Source organism: Branchiostoma lanceolatum, chromosome 5 (assembly GCF_035083965.1).
Source record: "Branchiostoma lanceolatum isolate klBraLanc5 chromosome 5, klBraLanc5.hap2, whole genome shotgun sequence".
NCBI classification, from domain to species: Eukaryota; Metazoa; Chordata; class Leptocardii; order Amphioxiformes; family Branchiostomatidae; genus Branchiostoma; species Branchiostoma lanceolatum.
In genome coordinates this window covers 15,564,637-15,591,627 of record NC_089726.1, presented here as the reverse complement: position 1 = coordinate 15,591,627, position 26,991 = coordinate 15,564,637, and the positions used below count along the sequence as shown (strand labels likewise).

Here is a 26,991-nt window from a genome sequence, read left to right as displayed (position 1 = left end):
AGGTGTGTTTGCATGTGTGTGGATGGTGTTCAGCACCAAGGACAGGTGTTTTATGTGGATGATGGTTAGCACCAAGGATAGGTGTGTTTGCATGTGTGTGGAGGGTGTTCAGCACCAAGGACAGGTGTGTATGTGGAGAGCACCAAGGGCAGGTGTGTTTGCATGTGTGTGGATGGTGTTCAGTGCCAAGGACAGGTGTATGTGGATGGTGGTTAGCACCAAGGGATATGTATGTTTGCATGTGTGTGGATGATGTTGAGCACCAAGGTGTATTTATCTTAGCAGCAGTACTAAATCTAATCATCTTGAGATTGATACATACCTACAGACCTACTAAATATAAGACAATCCATCTAAGCATTATTGACATATCGCGTTCACTAACAGACACACAGAAACACGCTTGGTAAAATATAACCTTCTTGGCGTAGGTAATTAGGCAAAGGTAAGTATGTAAGGGAGAAAGATAAATATAGAATACAACACGGGTATTCCGTATCACCCAAGGTACCAGCCGGACCGCGGGTAAGATCGCCTGACAGCCGTAGACCGTAGGCCGACCCGACCCGCGGGAGGGCTGGGACCGAGGGTGATGCGGAATACACTGTGTTCTATTTTTTTAATGTCATAACTTGGTCATACCCACCCGAGAAAACACACATGTTAATGCGGAATGCGCCAGAAGTTGAGGGAGAGACCTCGAACAAGAAACTGTAACAACATCGATTCCAATCTCCGAATCGGGTATTTTAATTTCCGACGGTGTTGCAAGCTGCGCTTTCAAAATGCATTGGAAATATTCTATGTAAGCCTGTGTGATAGAACTCCCGAACCCTATGTGATCGGGATAGTTATCACACGGTCCGGAACACCTGTATCAGGCCTAGGCATGACATAATATGCAGGATCAACTTAGAACTTACACATTAAAACACAACACACAAAATTCAGGCATTTTATTAATTCAATTAAGTTCTATCAGGCTTGCACATATCTAACTTCTTTCAGATTTTGTTACATAAACTGTGAAATTACAAATTAAAACCATGAAATAGAACCATGCCATTCTTCATTGGAAGTCCACTTTCAAAAGTAAGCTAGCAATAAATTTCTTTATGTCACGTCTTTTTCTGTCCTTCTGAGTTAGTAAGCTGTGTCGCCTGGCTAGAGGTGCTGGGTTCTGTTCCCGGTGGCTGGTCTGAGGTGACAGAAGCCTCACCAGAGGTGCTGGGTTCTGTCCCCGATGACTGGTCTGAGGTGACAGAAGCCTCACCAGATCTAGAGGTGCTGGGTTCTGTTCCCGATGGCATATCTGAGGAGACAGAAGCCTCACCAGAGGTGCCTGGTTCTGTTCCCGATGGCTGTTCCGAGGAGGTTTCAGAGATGAAATCATCCATCAGTTGAAGGCGAGCTTTCCTACAAAAAAATTATATACACAATTCACCAGTCAAACACATCATACAAATGAAATAGACATAATTTTACATGTTAACATCTGCTTGGAGATTGCTGTAAATCATAACACTTATGGGGTGATTTTAATCTTAGGGTGACCTCTCCATGGAAAATTTATGACACTGACACATATGTCTCCCTTGTACAACTACTGTAATACAGAATTGTTTCAACTGCAAATTTAAAAAAACAGCTAAAACCTGCCTTTCCCTCCTATTGCAAAATAAAACCAATGCAAAAAAGTAACTAAAATTACAATTCTCCCAAGTTTTGTATTTCTCCAACAGTCTATTTAAAGACTCTAGATCTGCTGTTAGAGAAATACAAAACAAAAAGACAACTCAACAGTTACCATTCCTCCTGCCTGAGCTCCAGGATGTCCTTCCTGAGTCTCCGTCTCCTCTCTACATACGTCTCTCCCTGTAGGGTCTGTCCCAGCTGGGTCAGCAGGCCTGTTGGAACACTGGAATCAAATGGAATATCAGTATTATCACAATATTGATTATTATTGTAACCTGTAAATTCCAGACTTTATTCATTAATACACAAACATGTACATGGTATAGTACTAAAAGGAACAGAAGGGACGCTTGAAATATTGGTGGGGGACCATTCTTGTACATTAAACAAAACACGCATTAAGCCTTTTAGGGGTCCAAATATGACAAGAATTCTTCTTTGTGCATATGTCGTTTACTGCCTCACACCAAACATTTATTAAATAAAATAAGTCATAGTGGTAAATATTGCCTACAACGGGTCTGGCACTATGTATACTGCTATTCATACTGTAAATTGAATAATCTACCACACTGTTTGTCAGAGTAAATTTGAAGATATTCTAAGAAGGATGTGAGTCAATAAGTGCAGGAGTAACAAAGCATACTTACCCCAAGAGAATCCCCAGGAATGACCCACCAATGATTCCTCTCAATCCCAGAGTGATTTTATACAGACCGCCAGCCAGAGCTGTGGGTACAGAAACAGGCTTGTTACAAATTACGTCATTAGAACATCATGCTGTGCTTTCATTCCTCTTGTTAGGCCAGGCAAATACAGTTTAACTTTTGTGTTTGTTTAAAAATGGCTAAAGAGTAGGCAGCATGTACATTTAGACAGTGTTACACTGTCTAAAGGTACATCCGTCTGACTCTACTAAAAGTAAAACAAGTCAGAAACAATATTAACATACCTCCAGCAGCAGAATAGTTGAGAGCATCATCCTTGTCTCTGTATACAGCTAGACATGTGGACACTCCACTGAAAATAACAATTTAAAGTATATTATTACTTATTTACCACGACATTCAGGACAAACCAATAGGTGACTGTAATAGACATGATTTAGGCAGCTGGTCTGATGATGTCTTACATATAGACTTGACACTCTCCGGATGGGCATCATGATGCCGGAATGAATGTTACAAGCACTATCTTTTGTATAGTTTTTTTTAAACCAATAATCGTTGTTAATTTATACTTGAAGTTGTGTATATGTGTGTATGTGTATCTACATGCAATGTGCAATATATATACAGGATAGAAAGCTACATAAAATAAACCTTTGTGAGTTTCTTTCCACCAGAAGGATTTCATTTCCCCCTATAGTGTAAGAAATGTTGCATATTTTTGGCACTGCCTCAGAGGCAGTTCCACTTACTGGAAGATGCCAGCAAACACAGCCACCCTCCAGCCCCACCTGTAGCCATATCTGATGAATCCTCTGTGTGCGGCCTTGTGGGCATCTCCCTGTAAACAGCACAAAATCAGCTCAAGATGAAATACATTTCTGTTAATAATATCAATACCAAATACATATAAATGTATATGTATGCAACCTATGACAAAACTGAAAATGAGATGATTGTGATTTCATTATATAATCACTTTTAAGATGATCTATGACATGTTTTTCTATTCAGAATCAGACATAACATTGTTGTTTTCTATGTGTGCTGATTAAAAGGAACGGTAAAGAATGACTGTAAGTGGATTACAAGTTGCGATATTATGGTAAAAGCTTAGCTTGGACAAATTGCCCTGATTACTTGTGACCGTAGGCCAGTAGCTATGTTCTCCCTGCTACCTAACCCTATAACCAATTTACAAATTTGGTGCCAAATGGGCGCTTCAGCAGGAAGAATTCTAAAATCCATGAGAACATATAATCAAATTTGCAATTTTTGATTTCCCCCCCTTTCACTATAATCAATTTAAATGCGATAGGTTTTTTTAACGTCGAGCATTCAACATGGAACAGTTGTGACTCACCACAGCGTCACGTTGCCCCTGGTAGACCTGCGTGTGGCTCAGCTCGATGTACCGTAGTCTGGCGTGGCGAGCGGCGGGGACACCTCCGTACACAAACCCCATGAGGAACCCCGCTGCCATCACATTGATCCAGTCTGTAACCTCTCTACTGTACTTCTCAAAGTATCTGAACAGACAAAAGTAATATAAGTAGAAAAGTGGAAAGGTGTATTTCTAAAACAACATAGCAGTTAGTACATAGCAGCCAACCGGCTGAATTGTAATACCTGCCTTACAGGTCGTATTCAAAAACCAACTATTTACCGCTTATACAAACAATACTTTCAATTGGCAGAGACAGATACATTACGATTCTAAAAGGCAACTTAGCAGTTAAAACAACCGGTAAGATGGAGCATATACGAGTCAATCTATGACTATGTCAAGACCATGATACCATAAATCACATATACTTTTGTAATAGTTATTCAAATACACATATCAGATATTATAACTGCTGGCTGTTTGTACTAGTACTACTACTCTGCAAACATACTACTAGTAGTATTCATATACTTGTACTGGTTAATTAGTAAAAATTAATAACTACATGTAGCGTTATTATATAACATTATCATACCACTGACGCCATTATTATCTCCTTGATTATACTTATTCATACTATCATAGGTCAATTGTAGATTTGTAGTAAACTCACATTTTCTTGTCCTTTTTGATTTCAAAGACTTCTTTCAACCTCTCCCAGCCTGTCTCAGGGACAGGTCTAGTTCCTAAGAACCATGCTGGCACTACAACGTCATCATTCTGTACAGTCTCCTCTTTTGCATCATTTGTCGGTCCATCCGAAGTCTGCTTCTTTGGGGAATTTGTTACTTCGCTCTCTTTTTGGTCAGGTGGTATTACTTTGGATGGCTCCGCTGCATACACACTTGTTGTGAGTAATACTTTGTTCTTGGCACATTTTAGAAGTTCCCCTAAGGTTGACATAGAAGGGAGTACAAACTTCTTATCTGTCCTGCATTCGTGATGACTGGAAGTGGGAACGTCAACTCTTTCAAAGTTCCTGAGAACAGCTAAACTTTGCAAACTTGGTTTTGGACTATGTTTTGCATTCGGTAAAGTCACAAGCTTTGATAACGTGTTCCTGTGCAGTAATTTTGGTCTACTGCTGTTCAGCCAACGGGCGCTGACAAAGCTGCCCGATACTGAATAGTATTGTTGATGTGTGAACACCATTTCACCTAGTACAACGCCCAATGAGCTAAGGTTGAAGTATATGGGTCGACGGACGACGTAAACATCGAAGACGATTGTTGCAATTCCACGCCGTTTCCTCTTCTGAAACCTTGTACAGCATAAAGAGAACTATTATTCCTAAAGTTTAGATGATATTCATAAGGCATCTAAGGTTACTGGTTGAAGTTATAGCAGGAAAATCACAAAATATCAGTCACCGGCCGATCTATCACATGGGCGCAGCCATTTTGTTTTTCCCGGTGGCTGATGGTTGTTTTCGCAAAGGCTCTCGGGAACTGGACATCAGGGAGTGGGGTAAGATTATTCGCCAAGCCGCCATCTTGGGAGTTGTGTGTTTTCCCGCGAAAGTGGCAACAAAAATCGTCCAATTTTGCAACAAATTACCTCAGTTGGAGCCTAGTAAGGTAGGCAGAGAGTATCTTTTATGATTCAAGACCTCAAGGAAGTAGAGATGTTGTGGGAATATCCTTGACGAACAAAGATTTTGGTGGTTGATTGGGAGAAATCGGACGAGATTTTTGGTTTGCTCAGCAAGCTTGGCTTGGCCTTGGTTTGTGGGGGCGTTGTTGTTTCTTTACGATATTTTTTACCAAGGAGCTGTACAGATATGTCGTGCTTTCCTGTCTCCAAGTTGAAACCTTTTTCCAAATTTGTGTTAACCAAAATCCCGAGAAAAGTATTGTGCCTTTGACGAGTTATTACTTACCAAATAATGTCTTCCTCTATTTTTGTGGTTCAGGAGAACTGAAGGAATGTGAAAGCACAAACAAGGCTTTAGGACCATAGATACTTTGATAATGGTTCTGTTAGCAAGTTGTATCTAAAATATCCCAAATGATCTGTTAAACATGTTACACAATATACTACGTGGCTGACTTCTGTGTTGCTTGTTATTTCTAGGGTTCATTAGATTACAGTAGCTTTAGTTGGGCACGCTGTACAAACTCGCCTGTAGAAGAATGGCCAGATACAACAACAACAACGGCCGCGGTGGATCTAGTCGAAACCACTTCGAAGAAGAGGACAATTTTGAGGCGGAAAAAGACGACTACTACTACGACACTGACCGGTAAAGAGTTAACATGATAATTCAAATGCTTTTGTGATGAAAAATTCACTGTAGATGCAATACTAAACAAGTCTACTAGAAACGAAAAACCTGTGCTGTTTTACAAAGAAAACGTTTGCTCATAATCACACTTGTCGTGCCATTTGTACTTCTTGAATTCAATGTAAACTGAAGTGTGAGACCATTTACAGTGGCAATCAGAAAGTCATTAGCATTTGTTTATTTTGTAGGGATGAACGAAGGAGGGACAGAAGAGAAGGCCGCTATGGTGACTTTACGAACCGCGAACGTGGGCCTGAGTGGGACCGGGAGCGATACCGGGACCAGGGAGGCGACTACGACTACCGGCGCGCTCCGAACCGTGAGAACAGGGAGTGGGACAGAGAGCGAGACTACAACAGAGAACGGGACAGGGATAGGGAGAGAAATGACAGATATGAGGTTAGTTTCACTTTGTAACAATGCAAATATGCTTGTGTTTGCATTTTATTGTTTTAACAGCAGAAATAATGTATTTCCTCATTATACATATGCATTGATATTCTGAAGTCAAAAATGATTGTAAGATATGCATATCAATGTGATCCAGACACATAGTCATTGTGTATCATGTGATAAAATATATTATTTGCATTTGAAAAACAGTGCTAGACACTGGGAGCTATGATTGTCAAAGAAAACAAATCAATAAGGAATAAATCTTTAATCAATATCTGATAACTATTAAACAGGAAAGAAGAATCTTAGTTCATAAAATCAAGTATGAGAAATCTTATCACTGGGATGAGTTTTATGTAAATGACTGATCCAAATGTATGTATACTGAATGGACAATTGTAAAATGACATGTGGTTGTTGCTCTTCACTTAGGAACGCCCACGATACGACCAAAGGAACTTTGACCGAGATTACGACCAGCGAGATCGTGATTCCCGAGGTCCCCCGACGTCGGCCAGTGAGAAGCCCAGCAAGATCATCATGCTGAGGGGACTGCCACAGTCAGTAGATGAAGATGAGGTAAGTTTAGGGCCTTTGACATTGTTGTCTTCAGTCACAACAACTGTAACACACGCTCAATATACATCACGAAAGTTCACATATACATCAGATACACCTCTCTCATTTTCACATTATGTGTTGTGTGTTTTGCTAGGCATATTGTAAATAAGTCTAAAAGAGAGCTGTTGAAAGTTGGATGACGGTTTGAGGTTGACTTGGATTTTTGGAGTCAGCTGTCTCAATTTCCATTTGACTGATATTACACCATCCTGTAATTTATAACAGAACTGCAGCTGCCACCAGTTTGATACTTAAGAGTTGCTGCTGTGCAACAGTGCCATCTAGCGTAGAGAGCTGGAGTTGCAATTAGCAATTGGAATTTAGAGATTCTGTCCATCAGTTTTAGTATCTGAAGGCCTTGAGGGCACTGTGCAAGAGCTGATAAGTGTCATGATAATAATAATTTATAGAGACACAAGTTGATTTTCAACCTAATGAGCTATGGAATATAGTCCTTAACTCTGTAACCAATAGAGAATGGGGTGCCAAATGGTTACTTTAATCAGTGTGCTATTTGGCTGTTGTGACAGTGCATTGTGGCCACTTCCGTTACAACTGTGTTTGACGTTTTACGAGGACTTTCTATTTCTGTTACGCCAAAGCCTTTATGTTATGTGGCCCAGAGAGAGGTGTCCCTGTGTTAGTTGACGTCAGAAGTCCTAATATAGTCTTGCCTTTGCTCTTTATAGCAGGTATCATAGGAATGCTTCTATCAGTATGCCATGCAGCTTGAGCTTGTTCATTCAGTCAAAGGGTGGTTATACTGTCAAAATGCATAAGTATCATTTATATATCTATAGACCCTTGTAATGTTATTGCAGTTACAATTTTTTCTGGATTAATCCTTTGGTAAAGAAGGTGTCAGGTCGTGATTATGGTTGTAAAAATGTTTGTTTGCTGTTGAGTTAGTCTAATTTGTATAATACTTTTTTAATAGACATCTTTCCTATTCATTTTATTGTTAATACAAATAAGTGGTACTACTAACCAGCTGTTGGCTTCGTTCAATATGCCAATCCTCTGCGTTTCGTGTCTGGTGGGTAGCAATTGTTGTCGCATCTTCTGCTTTAAATCGCGCGCTCAATAGTTTCAACGCGGGAAACTTGCGCAAAATGTCGGTCAGCATTGCGAGGTGTACGTGATATATCACTTAACCCCAGCTGGGGCCGGCATGGCGTTTTTATAAGTGATGACGTCTGGTATGTTTACAAATGACGTTAGCAATTGGCCGGGGTCACATGACTCGCATCTATGACATCACACCTCAGCGACTTACTGACAAGTGAAGCCTGGCCTGTCAAGAGTCCATTAAATGAATCATCATTTCGCAATGGTTTCCCCTGGCAGCGGGCTGGAACACGGTTGAATCGGAAGGCACCGATTGTTTCTGCTCTGTAGCTCACTACGGCAACCTGGATTCGTTACGACACTCTTACTGATGATGACTCGGCAAGGAAAAGCCACGTAGGAAGAATGTCCTTCCAAATGCCTTGCTGTATTGTCACTTGCTTCTGCTTATTACGCTGAAAACTTGATCCATGTAAACATGTGCAGGATGGCTACAAGACTACAATATTCAAACACTGAAGGTATACTGTTTGAACCTTACAAAGCTGCTCTTACGCTAGTGACTATAGTCTGGTTAAGTGATGTTTTATACTGGTGAATGGTCAAGAGCCCCTCAGACTACATGTATTCACAGCTACTGTTTCATCTGCCCTAAAAATACACATGACCTTGGTATCCACTCCTACTCTGTCATGCCCTTGTTATATGGACTTCAGTCTGTTGGGAAGGGCTAGGACTAAGATTAGGCCAATTCCGCCATCTTTGTCGTCGCCATGCCAACAGTTGCTAGGACAACTTCCGCCAGGACATGTCTTCACCTTGGTAACAAGAGCATGCCACCAGCACGTCCGGTAATCAGGTATTACCCTTTCCCTCCTTTAGCAGAGGACCGCTATATATAGGAGAATAATTATAAATATGGCAGATGAGGCTTAGACTGGCGACTGTTAGGGGTAACACTACAGGACATCTGCTGAGACTAAATCACGTCTGACAGTTGGTGTGCTGGAGTATGTCACCCCGGAATCACTCACGTCCATATATAAAATTGGGACCCGTATTTACGGGGTGCCCGCTGCGTGATTTATTGAAATTTATCAGATATTTTTATCCATACATTTAACCCGATGGCAGCGGTCACCACTTTCCATAGTCTCATCTTGTCGTGAGACATGAAGAAACAAGCTTTGGAAACCAGCAAGTCATTATATTATCAACTGAACGCGTCCTTTAGTAGATGTCAGCATCTCAGCTCGTTAAGCCCACCCTTCACCTTGAATAGCTGTGGATGACCTTTTGGTGATTAAGGATTGATCGCACAGTGGGAGTAGTGTCATGGAGTGAATCCTGTTTCAGAATTCCTCCTGTGTTACAGGTGGTATGTAGTTTCCATGTCTGGACCCTTGCGTGATCAGGCCCTGACAGAAGATCCATTGGGAACTTCAATCCTAATTTGGCATCCATGACACTCTGCCTTATAGGGGATGTCCCTTCCAGTGACCCTGTGGGTTGTGTTGCACCCTAGTGGTTCACCAGTGTTACAACAGGCGCTGGTTTGTAGGATTGTACCCTTACTCCGCTCTGGTTCTCTCTCAGAGTTAACGGTTTATTCTGCGTTTTCCCTTTCTTTCCCGTCTCAGTTTTCTTCGCAAGGTCAGTCCTGAATGTGATGCGTTGAGTTTCGTTTGTTGACGATTCTTGTTCCTGTTGTGAATTGTTTGGGATTTTTGTCGGTTGCTTCATGTTTACCAAATGGCCTTCTCTGTTGGTTTCCCGTTGTTTTCTTTCTTTCCCGTCACGCAGGGGCAAAACGCGAAATCCGGCAAACATGGCCATGGATGTGAGGCACTGGATCCATCTCGGAGACGGCGTTTACATGCAGTCATTTCTTACTCCCTCTAGTATCAAAAAGGCTTGTCTTTACCTTTTTGTTTCTGGACCTCCAACTATGTGTTACGCAGCTTATAAGATTGTCGATGAACTCGCTTCTGGAAATGGTCATGACTCCCTTGTAGAGTTGTCTGACTTTTGGTAACCTCTCAGAAAGTATGGGAGCTATGAATGACGCATACACACAAATGTGTGATTTTGGTTTACCTCAGAAGACAGGTGCAGACATGGTTTTAGACAGGTGTTGGTAAAAGATGGTCCTGAGAGATTTAGAATGTGTGCCTGGCTTTCCTTTTCTACTCACCCATGAAACAACTGTGAAAATTGCCATTTTATCACTGTCAGTTTAGTCTAGCACCAAGGGACGAGCAGACAGTTAACTTTTGGTAGTGATAGAGGAATGCTTACATATTTAGTGGAGTGCTATTATAAATGTTGGAAGATATTCTTCAACACATAAAATGTTGTTCTTTCACGGTTGTCTAAAAGAATCAATCGTATCTGAGAAAATTTTTTTGAACAAACGATGGGTCCACTGTTAACAAGGGAGACAGATAGCATGAATAGATTATGGATTTCAACAATATTGTTAGGAAATAAGAGGTGTTTTGCCATAACCTCTTTTGTAAATGTTTTTAGTTGGAAAATCCAGTGGAGGAACCCATCATGGATCCAAAGGTTTGTCCTCATTAGAGTTGTAGCTCAAGTTAACATTCTTTATGTGAGCACAGATGCCTAATTTACAACACACACCGTGACACACTCTTGACACGTACACAACCCTCTTGACATTTTTAGTTGTATTATTCTGACTAACAGTCATCTTTGCAGAATGTTCTTCAAATTAAAGATTGTTTCAGTGTCTTTTTTGTTGAGAGAAAAGACTACATTCAACTTACTGTTGCTTTTGGGAACCACTTCAACCAGTGACTGATAATGTGTGCTAAGTCGTTGTTGTTTTCTTTGTTTCCAGATACGATTAGAGCTGCAAGCTTTCGGTGCACCCCTGAAGGAAGTCAGGCTCATGAAAAGAAAAGAAACAGGTGAGATACAAACACGGTTCCCTTTCTCTGTGTTTTGTATTGTACTTGAGTTTTGAAAAAGGCATCATGGCAACATTGGCCAGGCAGCTAGGCAGTCACTCACTGAAAAGCACTATGTTGTTGGGTCTGGTGGAACGTTATACACGGGGATGGGTTTCATGTGGTATGCTCTGTCAAAGACAACTGGCACCAGCGGGTCACATTTCTAAATGAACCAGTATCATAAATAGTAACCTTGTTGTTCACATTGACTGTGGTAAGGATCCATGACAATGAGGTATAGTTAGCCTGTCACGTTTCGGGGGCATAGCGAAGGCGCCCCCTCACGTCCGCACTCCCGGAAAAGGTAACGCGAGAATGTTGAGCGCGTCCTGCCCTGTTTCATATTTGACGAATGTGACAGGTAAAGATGATTCTTTGTAAGGTGATAGCTATTTGTGCATCTGGAGTGGTAAGTAAGGGTGAGTATACTCTTTCCCTATGTTATGCCAAAGCTGTGGTGATTGTATCAGGCCATGTAATTCTATCTTATGAAGTGCCGGCCAGTGGGTTCAAGGGTACACTAGGGGTTACTACTATAACTGTGCTTGGCTAAAATCCAGACCATACAGTATCAGTTGCCAGTTGTTTGTAGATTTGGGAAATGTGCTTTACATTTTGTATCAGGGGTTGGGCTTCTTGTATGATTCTTTGTGATACAGAGTGTTGAGTGCTCTTCAGTGAGTGATGATGTGACAAATTTGTAAAGAAAAGGAAAGTAAAGAGTGCCTGCACTGCCATGCCTTTACAAGTGTTGTCCGCAATACCGCAGGGTTGGACGACCCCACACTAACACCCCACGTTCTGAATGCCTGTCCCCAGGTGCCTCCCGCGGCTTTGCCTTTGTGGAGTTTGAAAACTTGCAGGACGCAACTCGCTGGATGGAACAGAATCAGGTTTTGTCATAAGTTTACACCACTACTGCAGTGTCCACTACTCTTCCCAGTCAAGTCAAGCCTCCATTGGTAGTTCAAACTGGAATCACCAGGAAAAAAACAAAGCAAAAGAAAAAAATATGGAAACGCTACCATTTCTACAAACTTCTTGGTGGTCTTTTCTTTCATTCATTCGTTGTTGTGTGCTTTCACACTTGTGATTCAGTGGGACTGAATTCCCCAAAAGGGGTGCCAGTTACGGAGACGTTTCTTTTTAAATCATAGTGTAGACTGCTTCATCTGCATGTGCTTGTTGTCTTCCATATATGTTATAAAGCTAGCTAGGTGAGGGAATAGGGATTAGAGTACTGAGCAACCCATACATTTACATATCACACCTGATGTCACACTGTGATTGGCTAGTAACATGATAGAGGCAAAGATAGAGATGCGCCACCCTTATACGTCCACGAAGCCGACACGTCACCAAAAAGAAAAGAATGAAGCCGTTGTCAACAGCCTATCACAGTGTGACAAGGTTGCACACGTCTTGAAATAAAGGAGCACTGGGTATCTTGTAAAAGAAAAAATGTAGACACCAGAATTGATGTCCATTTATTTATTCAAAAGAAAAGCCTATCACATTTCATCCAGGCATCCAGGCACAGTTTAATATTAATTGATGCTGTTTTGAAGCTATTCAGGCATTGACTGTATATGCCCAAATCATAAGGTCAAACTTATAGAAAATTTACATAACTAAATCCAAGCCTTCCATTGTTTCTCTCTTTTTTTTTAAAGTATCCAATCTTTTTGTATCAATGAAATTTTATCAGTGCTCCTTTAAAGTTTAACACTTTATCCACACATAACATCTGCTATTCTAAACAGATCTGCAAGTTAACTCAAAAGAAAACTGTTGGATTGACTTTCCATGTTCTGAAATCTGATTGGACAAAGTGATAACTTGATTGCAGGTCTGTCTAGATGTGCAGTGAGATGAGACTATTATGGGTTGCCTGTAGTACTTGTTAGTTACATGGTGAATCAGTAGCCTACATCTCTTCATCTATGGGTGGGAGCATGCTGCTTAATGTGATGTAAAATCAGAAAGTTGTCCAAACAAACCAAAACAGTCTTCAAAACAACCTGCAGTCACAAGTTATGCTATGGAGGCAACAGTTTCCATATTCTCGCTGTCACTGTTAACGTTTTCAACAGGGGTGTTAAGTTGCTTGGGTGGTCAAGTCATGGGGTTAGGGAGGGGGGCAGGATTAGTGTGCTATTTGAACTGTCCAAAACTGCTTCATCTAGTCTTAGCTAGAATTCTTTGACATCAGAAAATATCCTAAAAAGGCAAGATGCACATTTTCTTGCCAAAGAGCAAAATAACGTAAGAAGCAACAAATCGCTAAGAAGCAAATATTCTAGATGGAGCAGTTGACGTTGAACCTTCTAAATCTGTCTTGACAAGACTGAGCTATGAGGGAGGGGGTCTCCTTGTATATACCCTCTGTGAAGTTCAGAACACCAAGCACTGTGATGTCCGATAACACAGTCCAACTGCCGATGTAAACAAGCTCTGCCCCCCACCCCCTCCGCTCTTTCATGGATGTGCTTCCCACCGCTTCTACCCCGTGAGACGCAGCAAAAAAACGGACCAGTCAATGCATGGATGGCATGAGGCCCGACACCGCCACACTCACCCGTTCTCTTTGCAGGAGGAACTCCCAGAAGCTCCCTCTACCAAACCAATGACTAACTGTCCCCCCAAGGTTGAAGGGTTTCCCATATTACGCTGTTGTCTGTGTTGCGTTGCGCCTGTACTGACGGCCGGTATCGTTGTCTTCCCCTTACAGCACCAGCTGATGCTGCGTGGCCAACGTGTGAACATGCACTACAGCACGCCCAAGCCGCAGAAGGAGGAAGACTGGCAGTGCAGTAAGGTGTGGATCCGTACAATCTCTATTGTCTAAGAGAAAAGTGTTCCCCACTCATACCCCCACACACACGCCTCTTTCAATTCCCTCCCTACAAAGTTGTGGCCGTAAAAAAAGAGGACATGAAAAGTCTCAAAAAGAAGACCAGAATTTGTGGATGTGATTTTTAAATTTGTGACCTTTTTTGTAAAGACACCTAAGGCAAAGAGAAAGCACAGGTTTTTATTGTAACAGTTACAAGTTGTATAAGGAGCATGACTGTTGTGTGTTTTCTGAGTGATAAATTCATATATGATTCATCATTGACAAGGTAATTGCTTGAAAAAAAGGGGAGAAGGATTGTGGCAGTAACAGCAAGTCATTGGAACGTGTCAGTGAAAAGACTGTATGAATGGTTTGTCTCTGTGTCTGAATTTACTGAGTCAGTTCATCACATAATTAGGGACTTAAAAGGATTGTAGCAGATTGGATTTGCCCAATACTGTACAGCCCTCTCAAGCCCTCCTGCCCACAACTAAAACATCCACCTTTTTGCTGAGGTTTGACCACTGCTGTGGAATAAACTATATCGAGTTGTGCATAAACCACACACATAAAATGTTATGTTAAATGATCTCTTTTAGTGTGGGGTGCACAACTTCAAGCGCCGAGACCACTGTTTCAAATGTGGCATATCCAGAGAAGGTGAGTGCTCCCCCTAGCTTAGACTGAGGCAAAACCCTGTTGTGGAGTAAGTACAATGGACTAGAGCTCTCTGGCTAATGCTATGTTGTTGCACTAACACTACAGGTTGTGATGTTCTTGGTTCAACCGTCCAGTACTAAATCCCACGTTCAAGGAAGCTGCACTCCCATGCTGTGGTTTAAGAGCACGGCTTGGTACACAGCTTAGTGTAACGTCCTGTTATAGAAAATAAAGCAAGTTTAAAGCTGTTGGTAATATGTTTGTATTGCACTAAGAATGAGGACCTCATATTGTGGACTTTGGTTGAATACTCTGTTGAGATACGCTTAAGCTTGACAACATACAGTCATCTAGATACATTCCATACATACAATCTTCATTCTTTGAAGATGGTCTTCTGTTCTGGGGTTAGAATGTTGTATATTTGATCCCTAATATAATTAGGAAAAGAAGTGGCATAAGTTGTGGCAGCATTGCACAGCTTTTTTGCCATTTGTGGTACTGGTAAATGTTCTGTACTACACATTTTTTTCACGAATTCGTTATGGGCAATGGTTTATCAATGTGTATCAGCTGGATATTGCCTCTTTCTTCTGCTTGGAATGATTCAAAAGTGTGTCTTGGAAGGTCCCCTTGTGTGAGACCATAGAAGGAGCCGCATTAAGGGAGTTGCTTTAAGTTGTCTTCCACAGTGCATGTCATAGAGGATCTTTTCTAAAGCTACTGGTAAGTGTCTAATGTATGTGGCCAAGGCTCGGAAAGCCACAGCATGGCAGTGCAGATGCGAGGGTAGGACCGACTCCACGCACATGGTGGATAACAACCGTGTTCTTTTCCACAGAGTCGTCCAAGACGCTGAAGGAGGGAGAAGGTTATAATGAAGTGGGCTCACTGCCGTCCAATAGTAAGTCACTACCATGATTAAGTTAAATAGCACCATGTAATGATGTACTTTTTACCTAACTAAAGGGATTGAAGTATTGCTTTTGGCTCATCTATCTGTCTGTGTGTGTTCCTGCAATTTCCACTATTGTTGGTATACATCCTCAGAGTTACTATCTTTGTGTTACTGGGAAGGTCTGCCATCTATGACTGCCTTGTGTTTTGATTGTGGCAAGACCTACCTGTAGGATCCATGTATTGCTCTTTCTTCAATGGTGAACAATATAGTTTTCCAAAAAGATGATAAGGATAAATATAGTTTTCCCTAAAGCAATCCTAATCCTGTCTATCATTGGTCCACACAGCTCTCATCTTCCGCGGTCTGGACACCCTCACAACGGAGGAGACGATCCGCTCGACACTGGGAGCGCTGTCCACGGTACACATCCACAGTATCCGGCTGATCAAGGACAAGCTGACGCACACGTCACGCGGCTTCTGTTTCGTGGAGATGAACACGCTGGAGGAGGCTGCACAGATGATGGAAGTGCTAATGGCAGTCAGGCCTGCCTTTGCTATAGATGGGAAACAAGGTACATGTACTTTAAAAGGATTTAAACCAACAGATACTGTAAACGCAGAAATGCTTGCGGTGGTTTTATGTTCGCAGTTTTTGCCGCAATCTTAACACCACAGTGAAAAGCCGTTCCATTGTGTGACTGTAGCGCTACTACTGTCTCAAACGCGAACTCAAAACCACCATGAGCACTCCATTTTCTCCCTACCGTGAAAGTAAATCCCCGCCAACATTTCTGCATTTACAGTATTCTATATCCATCCCAAAGACAGCTTTGAAGAGTTTGTACCCATTGAAGTGTTCATGCAATTTCCCAATTACTTAAATATGTATTCATCATGTTTATTTACATAGTTTCCCTGCGTTACTCACATTTTTTCTGTTTATTTTTCAGTGAATGTTGCCTTTGCCAAACAGGGAAAAGCAGGGTAAGTTTGAGTTTATACTTGTGCATGAATTTCTCTATGCACACTTTCTTTTGTATAATTCTGACAGGCAATGTTTCTGAGGAGAGTGTATCTTTACACATTGTGTCATTGGTAGATTTTAATGCATTTTTCTGTGTGATGTTATTGCAGAAGTAGTGCCCCCAGTGGTGTGGCTGCAGCGGCAATAGAAGCTGCCCAGTGGTCGCAGGCACAAGCACAGGTAAGGAATCTCACAGTCTTAGCTGTGACAACAGAGGCATGTTAAGCTTGTTGTCTGTGGCTATTATTAATGTTACAAATTTGTCTGTATGTGGCCACCTGTGGCGACGGCACGGCCTCAGCTTTTAGTAGTACTGTAAGTTCATTTACTTTTGCTGTGTTTAAATTTCGCAGTAGGTGGGAAAGGGTCATCTTGCCATTTGCCATACAAACAATTTTCTTTTTGACATATTCATAGTCATGAATATGTGGTAGAGAGGTCATCGCAAAAATCGCAAAAATAAAACTAAGTTTAACTGACACGAATTTTTCAAGATTTACAATAACACGCTATGATGCAACTACAACTAGAATATGAGCTCTATGGCTTGACCAGATGTTTGGGGATGCTACAGTGTGGTTGAGTTACATAATCCCCTCCTAATCCCTGACTTTAGATTAACTTTATTAAAATTACCGGTATCCAACAGTGCTTTGAAAGGGAAGAACACATGTATGTGCCCTGTGCAACTACATGGCCAACGCCTGCATTAAAAAGATATATTTACGTCAAGAATTTCTTCAGCGATAAGAAAGCACAAAACAGATGTATCACATGGCAAATGCATTAAAGCAGTCAAATAAAATCAGATAGCTGTCTCAGAGGAAGATGACAGCATTACAGTTCAAAAGAATACAAAGTAACTTGACACTAAATGTAACGTAGACTGTTAGTTGGAGATGTGCTGGAAATGAGGGAATATTGAGAGGTGGAATGTTTATAGTTTTAGTGTTATTTCAAAAGAATTAAAATCTTAAGAAATGTTGAAAGGCTGAACTAATTTTGACCAATAGACGCATCTGTCTCTTCACCAGGGGACCGACCAATCATGGGACCAGACACAACAACAGTACAGTACAGAACAAGGGCAACAGACATTCGCCGCCGCCCAGGACGGACAGGTCACCCAGGACCAGATTACGGACTACGCCGCCTACTTCCAGAGCGGAGACTACGCTGCGTACTACCAACAGCACGGCATATATGACCTGGCCCAGTACCAGCAGCTGGCTGCAGCTGCGGCACAGGCGGCTGCTGGTTAGTCTCACATGTGGCTTCCACATGCTCCAGCCAACATTCCTTTGCCATGTGATATACTGTAGATACAGCTACTTTTGCAGTGGAATTTTCCTCCTATTTTGTAGTTGGAGGGAAAAAGAGGTTTTCCAACTGTTTTGAATTTCAGTTGAAACAATTCAGTAGTACAGTGGTCATACAAGGGAGACATATTAATTCGCTGTGAAAGTTTCAAGATTTACAGTACATGTATATGGCTATGGCCAATTGAATGCATGTTGGCAGCAAGATGGATGCTGGCTGCTCTTTATGTTAATCATATGATTGGAGACTTTTAGAAAATATCAAACTTGATACTAGACAATCCTTCGAAGATCCCATGAAAAAACATGAAACAGAGCCATCATTTCTATGAATAATAAATAGAGTGAAATCTGTGCTGTAAGCTACATCTATACATACATGTTACATGTAGTCCTGTTAAAAATCAAGTTAATGTTTCTCTGTGTTGTGTGACTGTTTGCATGGGGTGATATTAATATTGGATGCTCATATACAATCAAACCTTTCTATTCTTAATGCCTGAGTTGCTGGAAAAAATAATCTAATGTCCCACCAAAAATGGCATTTAAGATGACTATAGATATAGTTGGGGGGAATATCATTGAAGAGAGCAATGCTGTGATGTTAAGTAGGAAAATGAGTAGGATGAGCTAACTCTGTAATGAATTCGCCAGCTGCGGGAGGCACAGGTGCCGCCCAGACTGCCCTGGAACAGGTGCAGGCGGCGCAGCAGTTCCAGAAGCAGCAGCAGATCATCCAGCAGCAGATCGTCACCCAGATGCAGCAGCAGCAGAAACTCAGCGAGCTCTCCACGGAGGAGAGACTGGCATTGCAGGTGGGTGAAATGACAGCACAAGAGCTCGGGCGACAGGTGGGTCCCTTACACTTGCTTCCATTCAACGGCTTCTCCGTCCTGTTTGGTGTGGAAACTCTTTTTTTAAGTTTGGCTTTCTCGTCTTTTCTCTTCACATAAATTTATTTCTTTTTTTTTTGTGTGTGAACCTGAGTAAGTTGTTGTTTCCTTTTAAATTAGTGCTTGTAAAGCCTGATTTCGTGGTTGTGTGTCCGTCATCTTTGAAATTTTGCAAATTTTGAAACTTCTATCTGTGAATTTTTTGTATTTGGATGCTTGTAATTTTGTTGTACCCTTGAATGAGAAACAAGTATACTATGTATACCCACTTCTTGCTTGAACCACAGAAAATGTATTGATGTAACACCAGTAGTAATAGTTTTTAAACGTCAGGAAATAAGTCAGCCTGTACTTTGTAACTTTCACTCGTCTAGAAGCATTGATCATGTCACTGCATCTTTCCTCCACAACTTCCAGTTTCTTCAGTGCAGTGAGTTCCTTTAAGCTTTAAGCCTTCACCTAGTAGTAGAATTATAAAGGAGAACCTTTTTGTCGTACTTTGTAGTTTCTCCCTTTTCCTCTCCTACTTTTTGTAAGTGTTTGTCATGTTCAATGATGTCACCTTCCTGAAAAGATTTAGAACCAAGATTTAAGTGGTCTGTGGAAAGATTCAAATTAATACTCCAGTTTTAGTCAGGATTTCTCTTTTATTCTCTTTTTTTAGTGGTATTTTTAAGAAAATGTTCAGCCTTTGTTAGCTATGTTGTACTGTATGGAACAAGTAACTGACACAGCTGTGCACTGACAGCTGTGGGCACCTGGAATCTTACAGGCGCAGCAGTGGTCTCAGCAGGTGGCGCAGTACCAGCAGGTCGTTGACCCCGCCGCCGTGCTAACGCAGGTTATTGCGGCCACCACCGCTGCTGCCGTGGCCACCACTGTCCCAGTTGCCACGGCAACTCCCGCCGCCGCGGTGACCCAGGCTGCCGTCTCCACGGCTGCCACTCCCGCCACTTCAGCACTGACCATCCCCTTTGTTTCATTGGACCAACCTAACTACCAAGTATACCGTGAGTACAGGCTTGTTTCACCAATGAAAATAAAAAATTTGCTCAGTGCATTGTTTTGGTTGCCATCCCCCTAAGCATCTAGATTAACCAATATAAAGCAAGGACCATATATAGTTCTGCATGGTACAAATTTTAGTGCAACAAAAGACAAGAAAAAAAGGAATAATCATACGTTGTCTTTCCACAGCTACCCCGGACCTGTCCACTTTCCAGTATGATGAGACATCAGGGTACTACTATGATCCTCAGACTGGACTCTATTACGATGCCAGCACCCAGGTTAGTCCACATGCAATCCTAGGGGCAAGATACAGTATTCCTAAAAGGACGAATGATTTTCAAGTTAAGAAAACAACATTCTTAACTTAAGTGTATCTGTCTTAGAAAAAATTGAGTTCGCATTGGACACTGGTATTCTGCAGATGGCACAGAGTTGTGTATTTGTATTAAAACGGCATTCTTTTTTTCTTTCCAGTACTTCTACAATTCTCAGACGCAGCAGTACCTGTACTGGGACCAGGAGAAACTCTCCTACCTGCCTGCACCGACTGACGCAGCTGAACAGCAAGCTGGGGACGGCAAGGACAACAGGGAAGAGAAGAAGAAAAAGAAGGAGAAATCAGCTCAAAAGGTAATTAGATTCAAGTCTTCCTGGCCCTCTTGACCAATCATTGACGTTTGAGTACCTGCAAAGTCACATGTTCTAAGTGATGGGTCATTTGAACCTGATGACAGTTGAAGTAGAGACAGTCATGTTTTTTGTGTTGGAACAGTGTAACTGTTTACAGAATCGTAGTCTTATTGAGCTAGAGAAAGTTTTTTTCTTGTTCTTTCTTAATCATTTTAGTTTTAGGTGAGGTAACTTTTCCCTTTCTGAATCCACCAGCTAAAACATCCTATGATGAATTCTAGATAACTCTTTTCATTCTCCACTAAAAGAGAACAAAAATCACACCCCTGAAATCTCCAATGGATGAGTCCCCAGCAGCATGCCATGAACTTTATGCGGCCATCCATGTTACTGCTGACAGAAATGGGGCACAGAACACTTGTTATCCAGTTGTTCCCATAGTTAGATGACAGGGGGGATCATATTCTTCTTCTCGTGACTACCAAACAGTTTAAGTGGGCTGTAAACACAAGAGTCTGTTACAGTAAGAGTGTCGCCTTCCATCAGACGCATTCCTATCTTTGCACATCACGAGGAGAATCAATCAAAGGTGTCAACTTGTTTACCATCCTATATGGGTCTATCTGTAAGGATATATACCACTGGAATTAACAGGAGGCCTTGGATATAACATTTCATGTAAATTCTTCAAAGTATTTTGAGTTGAATTCTGCTCTGCATATTGAGCGAGGAAAATTACTCCGAAATATTGATCATTTCTTGTTGGATATGACAGCATAGCTAGAAATGTACTAGAGACACACTAGACAAATAAATTGGGAGAACTCTTAGTATGTACTCTAAGCTATACCTAATCATCCACATTGTAGATTTTTTGAATATTTTTTAAATGTTTAACTTTTTGTCTTATAGTTTGATTGTAATTTTGTAAAGCAATGTCCATTGAATGACTTCTTCCTTCAGTAAGTGTACAAATTTGATAACTTGTTCTAACAGTGCCACATACAGAGAACAGTACGCTTTATTAGATTAAGGAACATTTTTGTAATCCCATAGCCTTTTTTGAGGCTGTAATGGCAGTGGGCTGTTATCCTTCCACTGCCTTTTACCTGCCCAATTTAAGTCAGGTACCTATTTTTACACCTGGGTGGATTTTTGTACAATTTTCTTGTTTTATTTGACAGATTGCTAAAGACATGGAGAGGTGGGCCAAGAGTCTGAACTCCATGAAGGAGACAAAGAAGTTTGTTCCCATCGGCATCGGTCTGAAACCTTCCCCGAAGTTTGGGGAGGAGAAACTGTCCGCAACTGCTGATGCCGGATTTGCCATTCTAGAAAAGAAGGTAAGGCACAAAACTATTTCTAATGTGAAGGCTAGAAGGTAATTGTAGTGGACAACCTCAAGTCAACCGTACACACTTATGCTACATCTTTAGAAAGGAATTAATGTGAATGCTTGGGACACTTGGCATTGAGATGACATTTTAGGTTTAAACTTATAATTTCCATGGATATTGATATGAAAAAAGCAGGTACTAAAATGTGTATTTTTATCAGGCTTCCCTTGCGGAGAGACAGCAGTCAGTGTTGGAGGCTCTGCAAAGAAAAAAGGAAGAAGATGTCAAGGTATGTCATACTGGTGCATGTACATGTATGTGTGTAATGATGTTGTGATGCCTCATCTCACAGATGACCATTTTGAAGATGCAATAGCTCTGCACAGAACAATTTTTACCTGGAAAATTTGGTGTGCGTTTGGTATTTGGTATAAAGCTAGTTTCTCTTAAAGATTTTTGTGCCATCAGTTTCCCTTAAAAAGAACTGAAAAGTCTTAGTTTGTGCTGCAGGGGAAATCAAAGTGCTTTGAATGGTTTCTACTGAAATTAAAATAAGTAGGTTCTCACTCAACTGCAAAACAACAGCTATCTACCACTCAAAAATCAGGACCATGGCAGAAGTTGGTTTTCCGCACCAGAAGTTCCGCAGCAGTACCATAACAAATCGCAAAATCTGATCCTTTCTAGGTCTCATCAAGACATACCCACATACCATATATCAAGACAGTCCACCCAAGCATTCTCAAGTTATCGTGTTCACAGACACATACTCAAACACACACAAATACCCAAAAACATAAACTTCTTGGCAAAGGTAAATACTGTCGTATTCCGCCCTCAGCCTAGCCCTGTGGCACAGAACTCCCTAGTGGATGCCTACGGAGGCGGCAGTGACAGTGAAGAGGAGGAGGATGACTCCCAGAAGAGACAGACGTCTCTAGCGCCAGACGAGGAACTGCTGCTGGACTGGAAGAGGATGGCCTGTCTGCTCTGCAAGAGACAGTTCCCCAGCAAGGAGGCACTGTCCAGACATCAGCAGCTCTCAGATCTACACAAGGTATGCCCATTAATAGTTTCATCAGATTGCTAAGTCACTGGATAAAAAGACTTGTTATACACAACCAAGTGATTTATTCAACCAATGTTTCTGTTACTGTCTGTTACATTCATCAGGGCAATTCTGACTGATTCACTTTGCACTGCAGCAAAGTAAAGTATTAACATACAAGAACAGAGAGATAGTTCATGCAGCGTTTACAATGCACAAAGTAAGGCTGGGCACCCGTAATAAAACCACAGTCACAGGGGCATGTCTTACCTGTGGGCCAAGAGAAGCTGACTCAAAAGGAAGAGTCTGATGCAAATAAATTATGCATGACTCTTGATACAGTCATTGCTTTCTTTGCTGTAAGTTGAACCATGTCATTTTTTAATGGTAGAAGACCAGTTTTGATGAATGGCTGGTCTGATTTACAAAAGAATCTTACCACTGGAAATTTTTAACAAAGAACCTTTTAGATCTAACTATTACAATATGAAAAACTGTATGTTTGTCCCTTTGTTCCACAGACTAATCTAGATATGAGAAGAAGATCAGTGATGAGTGCTGAGGAGCTGGAGGCACTAGAGAAAAGAGAACGAGATGTGAGTGGGTATCTTAAGGCTTCTTAAGGTTAATGAATATACATAGGGTGTAGTTAAAGTTAAAGTCCTCCCGCACCACTTGGTGGAGCCTATGGCGGCGCCCATCTTAGATTCGCAGTCCTTGGGCCACACGGCTTTGTGGGTTTGTCTGCTGGTAGTGATGTGTGTGTATAACTTCCATACTCTTTCCCAAACACTGAGTACTAAGCAGAGAAATTATTATGTACCATTTTTAAAGTCTTTGGTATGAACCGGCCGGGATCGACCTCACAACCTACCGTGTACAAGGGGAACACTCTACCCATAAGGCCATTGCACCTTATGATGCTTGTATTGCAAAATTCAAAGCATCAAGCAAATACACACCTCTTATACTGTTCTCTTTCACAGAATGTTGCTTAAGTGGTTGTTTTTTCATTCCCACCAGATGAAGTACAGAGACAGAGCAGCAGAGAGAAGACAGAAATTTGGCATTCCAGAACCACCACCTCCCAAAAGGAAAAGGGAGGACTATCTCGGCAAAGTGCAAAGGTAGGGGATGCCAATCAGTAGAAATTTGAACAGTGGTTGATAGTTCCAATGGGTAGTCAGTTGTAGATAGTTGAAAGGATATAATTTTGATAAAACTTTATGAAAAATTGTTGAGCAAATACAGCTTAAGTGCTGACCACAATGTCCAAAATTTCTTTTTTGCTGGATACTGTATATTGTCAGTGCATACTGTTGTTAGTGTACACTTGAAACTTTTGCAGTAGTTTTAATTTTGCACTGACGAATGTGCGATTTCCAATATATTACTACTATATTACAGAATTGTTTCAACCATAAGATTTAAATCACTGCAAAAACCTACCTTTCCGCCCTACCACGAAACAAAATTACCACGAAAGTAAATGAATTTATTGTTTAACTATGGCCCTTGTTGTTGTTGAAGTGTCAGTGAATGAATTTAATGTTTTTACTGTGTGCCTACGCCATGGAATATTGTTATACAATGCCAAACTGTCATCCAACACTAAGGTATTCACGGATCACTGTCGCCTTCTTCAGGATCAATAATGACCAGTCACTATACCGAATGTAAAATGTCATATCCGTAAAAACACATGTCAATAAAGTCACGTGTCTGTAACTCTTGCGAGTTTACGTTTGGAAGTGATTAGTCATTATTGATCCTGAAGAAGGCGACAGAGGTTGTCGAAAATTTGATTTGTGAATATACCTTAGTGTTGGAAGAAAGTTTAGCATTGTATCATGATTACTACTACATGTACCAACACAGATGAGCCACCATGATAATATTGAATGTTGTTGTTGATGTGTCAGTGCTCTCTGTCCCACAGTAAGTATGAGGAGCCCACCAAACATGGGATCGGCAGTGAGAACATCGGGAACAAGATGCTGAAGGCCATGGGGTGGGCCGAAGGCACCGGGCTGGGGAAGAAGAAGCAGGGAATAACAGCACCTATCACGGTAGGTTTAGTGAGATGTCTATCAACATAGTAACTGGGTGTTGTAAGTCGCTGGCATGTAACTTTGAGATAGATGCGTTGTTAAGTCCTTCTCTTTTTAACGTCTGTTTACCAGTCTGACAAATATCTAATGGATATTTGCACTGCACATCTGAGAACTCATCGCACAACAATTCTGTTTTCCATTTGTCACTTCCGTAAATTTCAGTACTGTACGTTGGATAGATGTGTGAAACCTTCTTTCTTTTTTGTGACCTGTGACCTGTAGTTAGTAGTCTTTACCAGACTAACTACGCTGGCTATAGGGAGAATATTTGCCAGGGTTTCCTTAGCATACTATTCACTCTATTTGGCCAATTTCTACTATTTTCCCAGCCATCTGCGGGGCCTGGTAGAGGCTATGTACTTAGCCAATAGGGCATAGATGTACACTAAAGGTCTTTCCGGTTTATCATCTGTTGTTCCCTGTCTGAAGTGGGTTAGACTTGCTTACATATAGTTGTAGTGGCATGATGGCAGTTTTGTAGTTTGAAGAAGTCAAAGATATTGTTCGCTCTTGATTTTCAAAGTGCCGAAAAACGGAATGTATGAGTAATATAAGTGATTTGTTTTGCAGGCAGAGAAGCGTACAATGGGTGCAGGTCTGGGGATGAAGGGGAGCTCCTACGGCTCCGAGGCCGGAGACACTTACAAGGAGTCTGTCAAGAAGATCATGAGACAAAGATACTACGAGACATCATAACAGGACTCTTCCCATCCTAGGCCTTTCTGTATTGTATGTAGTAAATCTAAATGTTGAAAAGTCTTCAGAAATCATTCCTATGTGTAAGAAAAAAGTTCATAAGCAGGGCAAAATTTGTGTTGGGCTAAGGCCAGTGTTTTTTCCTGGCCTCCACAACTTATAGGCAAAATCTTCCACTAGATCATGTGTTTAACAACAGTAGCCCTACTATACACTTCACATGGAATAGAATCTGATCTTGTAATTAACAAACGATTTGTTAAACTTAACTCTTGTTCAGTTATAAGTTGTACATATGAAAAGTTTATTTCTACGTAATATTTCATTTTTCACGAGAACTCTACAGCACTGTTATCTTTGCAGCCCCTGATGAAAATCATGTCAGATACGATACTAATGGTGCTTTGGTGATGAGTTAGCACATTGTTTAGTTGGTAGTTATGCCATCATTATAGACTATCATTAACATCAATTGTGTAGCTTAGTACCAAATACAGTCCCTAGCTTATACACATGTGTAGCACTAAAATTGCTAGATGTTGAAAATATTTGTCTAGTCTTTTAGATTGAGAGAAAAAATACAGTACCCACTCCAGGGTAACTAATGAATGCATTGTGCCATACACTTCATTTAGGCCAAAGCTTCTGTATACAATTTATGTCCAGTGGTATAACAATACTTCCAAGGGATGCTAGAATCTGACCAGCATGTCCTTATAGTTGGTTACACAGGAATATTGCTACACTACAGGCACTTCCCAACCATGTACATACATCCCCTCAATGTTTCATTAGTTGTTACAAGGGACACAATCACTGCCAAGATGTTGCACCCTTTGGTTTGTATTAAAAAGAAAACAGTGCTGAATAACCTTTTTTTGTACCAAAGTTGTATTTCTGGCTCTGTTGGTTATGTAATGCGTCGTTGGTTGAGAGAAGTATGATGAAGATATTATAGTGTGTCATTGTGTGTATCACACAGCTTCTACTTGAAAGTACAAGGTGTTTGGTAATCCTTCACTGATTGGTTTGATCCACTCACTCCAGGGTGTTTCTTGTGGCTGGTGGGTTTCTCAACATTTGGCTGTCCTCAAAACATTGGTCCATTTCCTTAACCACTCACCCCCAAATGACTGCTGTCTCTACCAGGGGGACACTGAACTGCAAGAATCTACATTCTGGCCTGCTACACCTGGATTTGAAAACTGGGTGATTTAGAGGCAGGGTGCAAATCTAACACTGCCTGCTGGTTAAGATGCCTAGAGTCTTGTAGGCCAAAGGGTATTACGTTATCAGTGATGAACCCTTTTTTCACCATGTCATCATGCTATAGGAAAAGATGTTCAGTCGGAAAACAAAGCAACAT

The 26,991-nt window shown here is 41.2% G+C and overlaps 2 protein-coding genes across 6 annotated transcripts; one reads left to right on the top strand and one right to left on the bottom strand.

Annotated features, from left to right (window-relative positions):
- Window positions 1–941: 941 nt before the first annotated feature.
- On the bottom strand, window positions 942–5,248 carry LOC136435419 (uncharacterized). Its single transcript, XM_066428897.1, has 7 exons — window positions 4,424–5,248; window positions 3,727–3,892; window positions 3,116–3,204; window positions 2,648–2,715; window positions 2,346–2,424; window positions 1,808–1,918; window positions 942–1,416 (listed from the first exon to the last, which is right to left on the bottom strand). The coding sequence occupies exons 1-7, from the start codon at window positions 4,960–4,962 to the stop codon at window positions 1,119–1,121; spliced, it is 1,350 nt and encodes a 449-aa protein (XP_066284994.1). The 5' UTR covers window positions 4,963–5,248; the 3' UTR covers window positions 942–1,118.
- A 9-nt stretch (window positions 5,249–5,257) lies between these two features.
- Window positions 5,258–26,496, top strand: LOC136435417 (RNA-binding protein 5-like). 5 transcript variants are annotated; one of them, XM_066428894.1, is made up of 25 exons: window positions 5,258–5,387; window positions 5,884–6,052; window positions 6,283–6,493; window positions 6,923–7,069; window positions 10,709–10,747; window positions 11,043–11,112; window positions 11,974–12,047; window positions 13,886–13,972; window positions 14,590–14,650; window positions 15,492–15,554; window positions 15,898–16,125; window positions 16,504–16,537; window positions 16,688–16,757; window positions 17,612–17,834; window positions 18,551–18,711; window positions 19,562–19,799; window positions 19,987–20,078; window positions 20,275–20,430; window positions 21,615–21,773; window positions 21,988–22,056; window positions 22,609–22,824; window positions 23,337–23,411; window positions 23,839–23,942; window positions 24,755–24,884; window positions 25,500–26,496. In XM_066428894.1, exons 2-25 carry the CDS (start codon window positions 5,943–5,945, stop codon window positions 25,623–25,625), a joined length of 2,943 nt encoding a protein of 980 aa, XP_066284991.1. In that variant the 5' UTR covers window positions 5,258–5,387; window positions 5,884–5,942; the 3' UTR covers window positions 25,626–26,496. The 5 variants fall into 5 exon arrangements, with proteins under 5 accessions (XP_066284991.1, XP_066284989.1, XP_066284988.1 ...); XM_066428892.1 differs by having other exon boundaries at window positions 19,538–19,799; XM_066428891.1 differs by having other exon boundaries at window positions 18,551–18,747.
- Window positions 26,497–26,991: the final 495 nt, after the last annotated feature.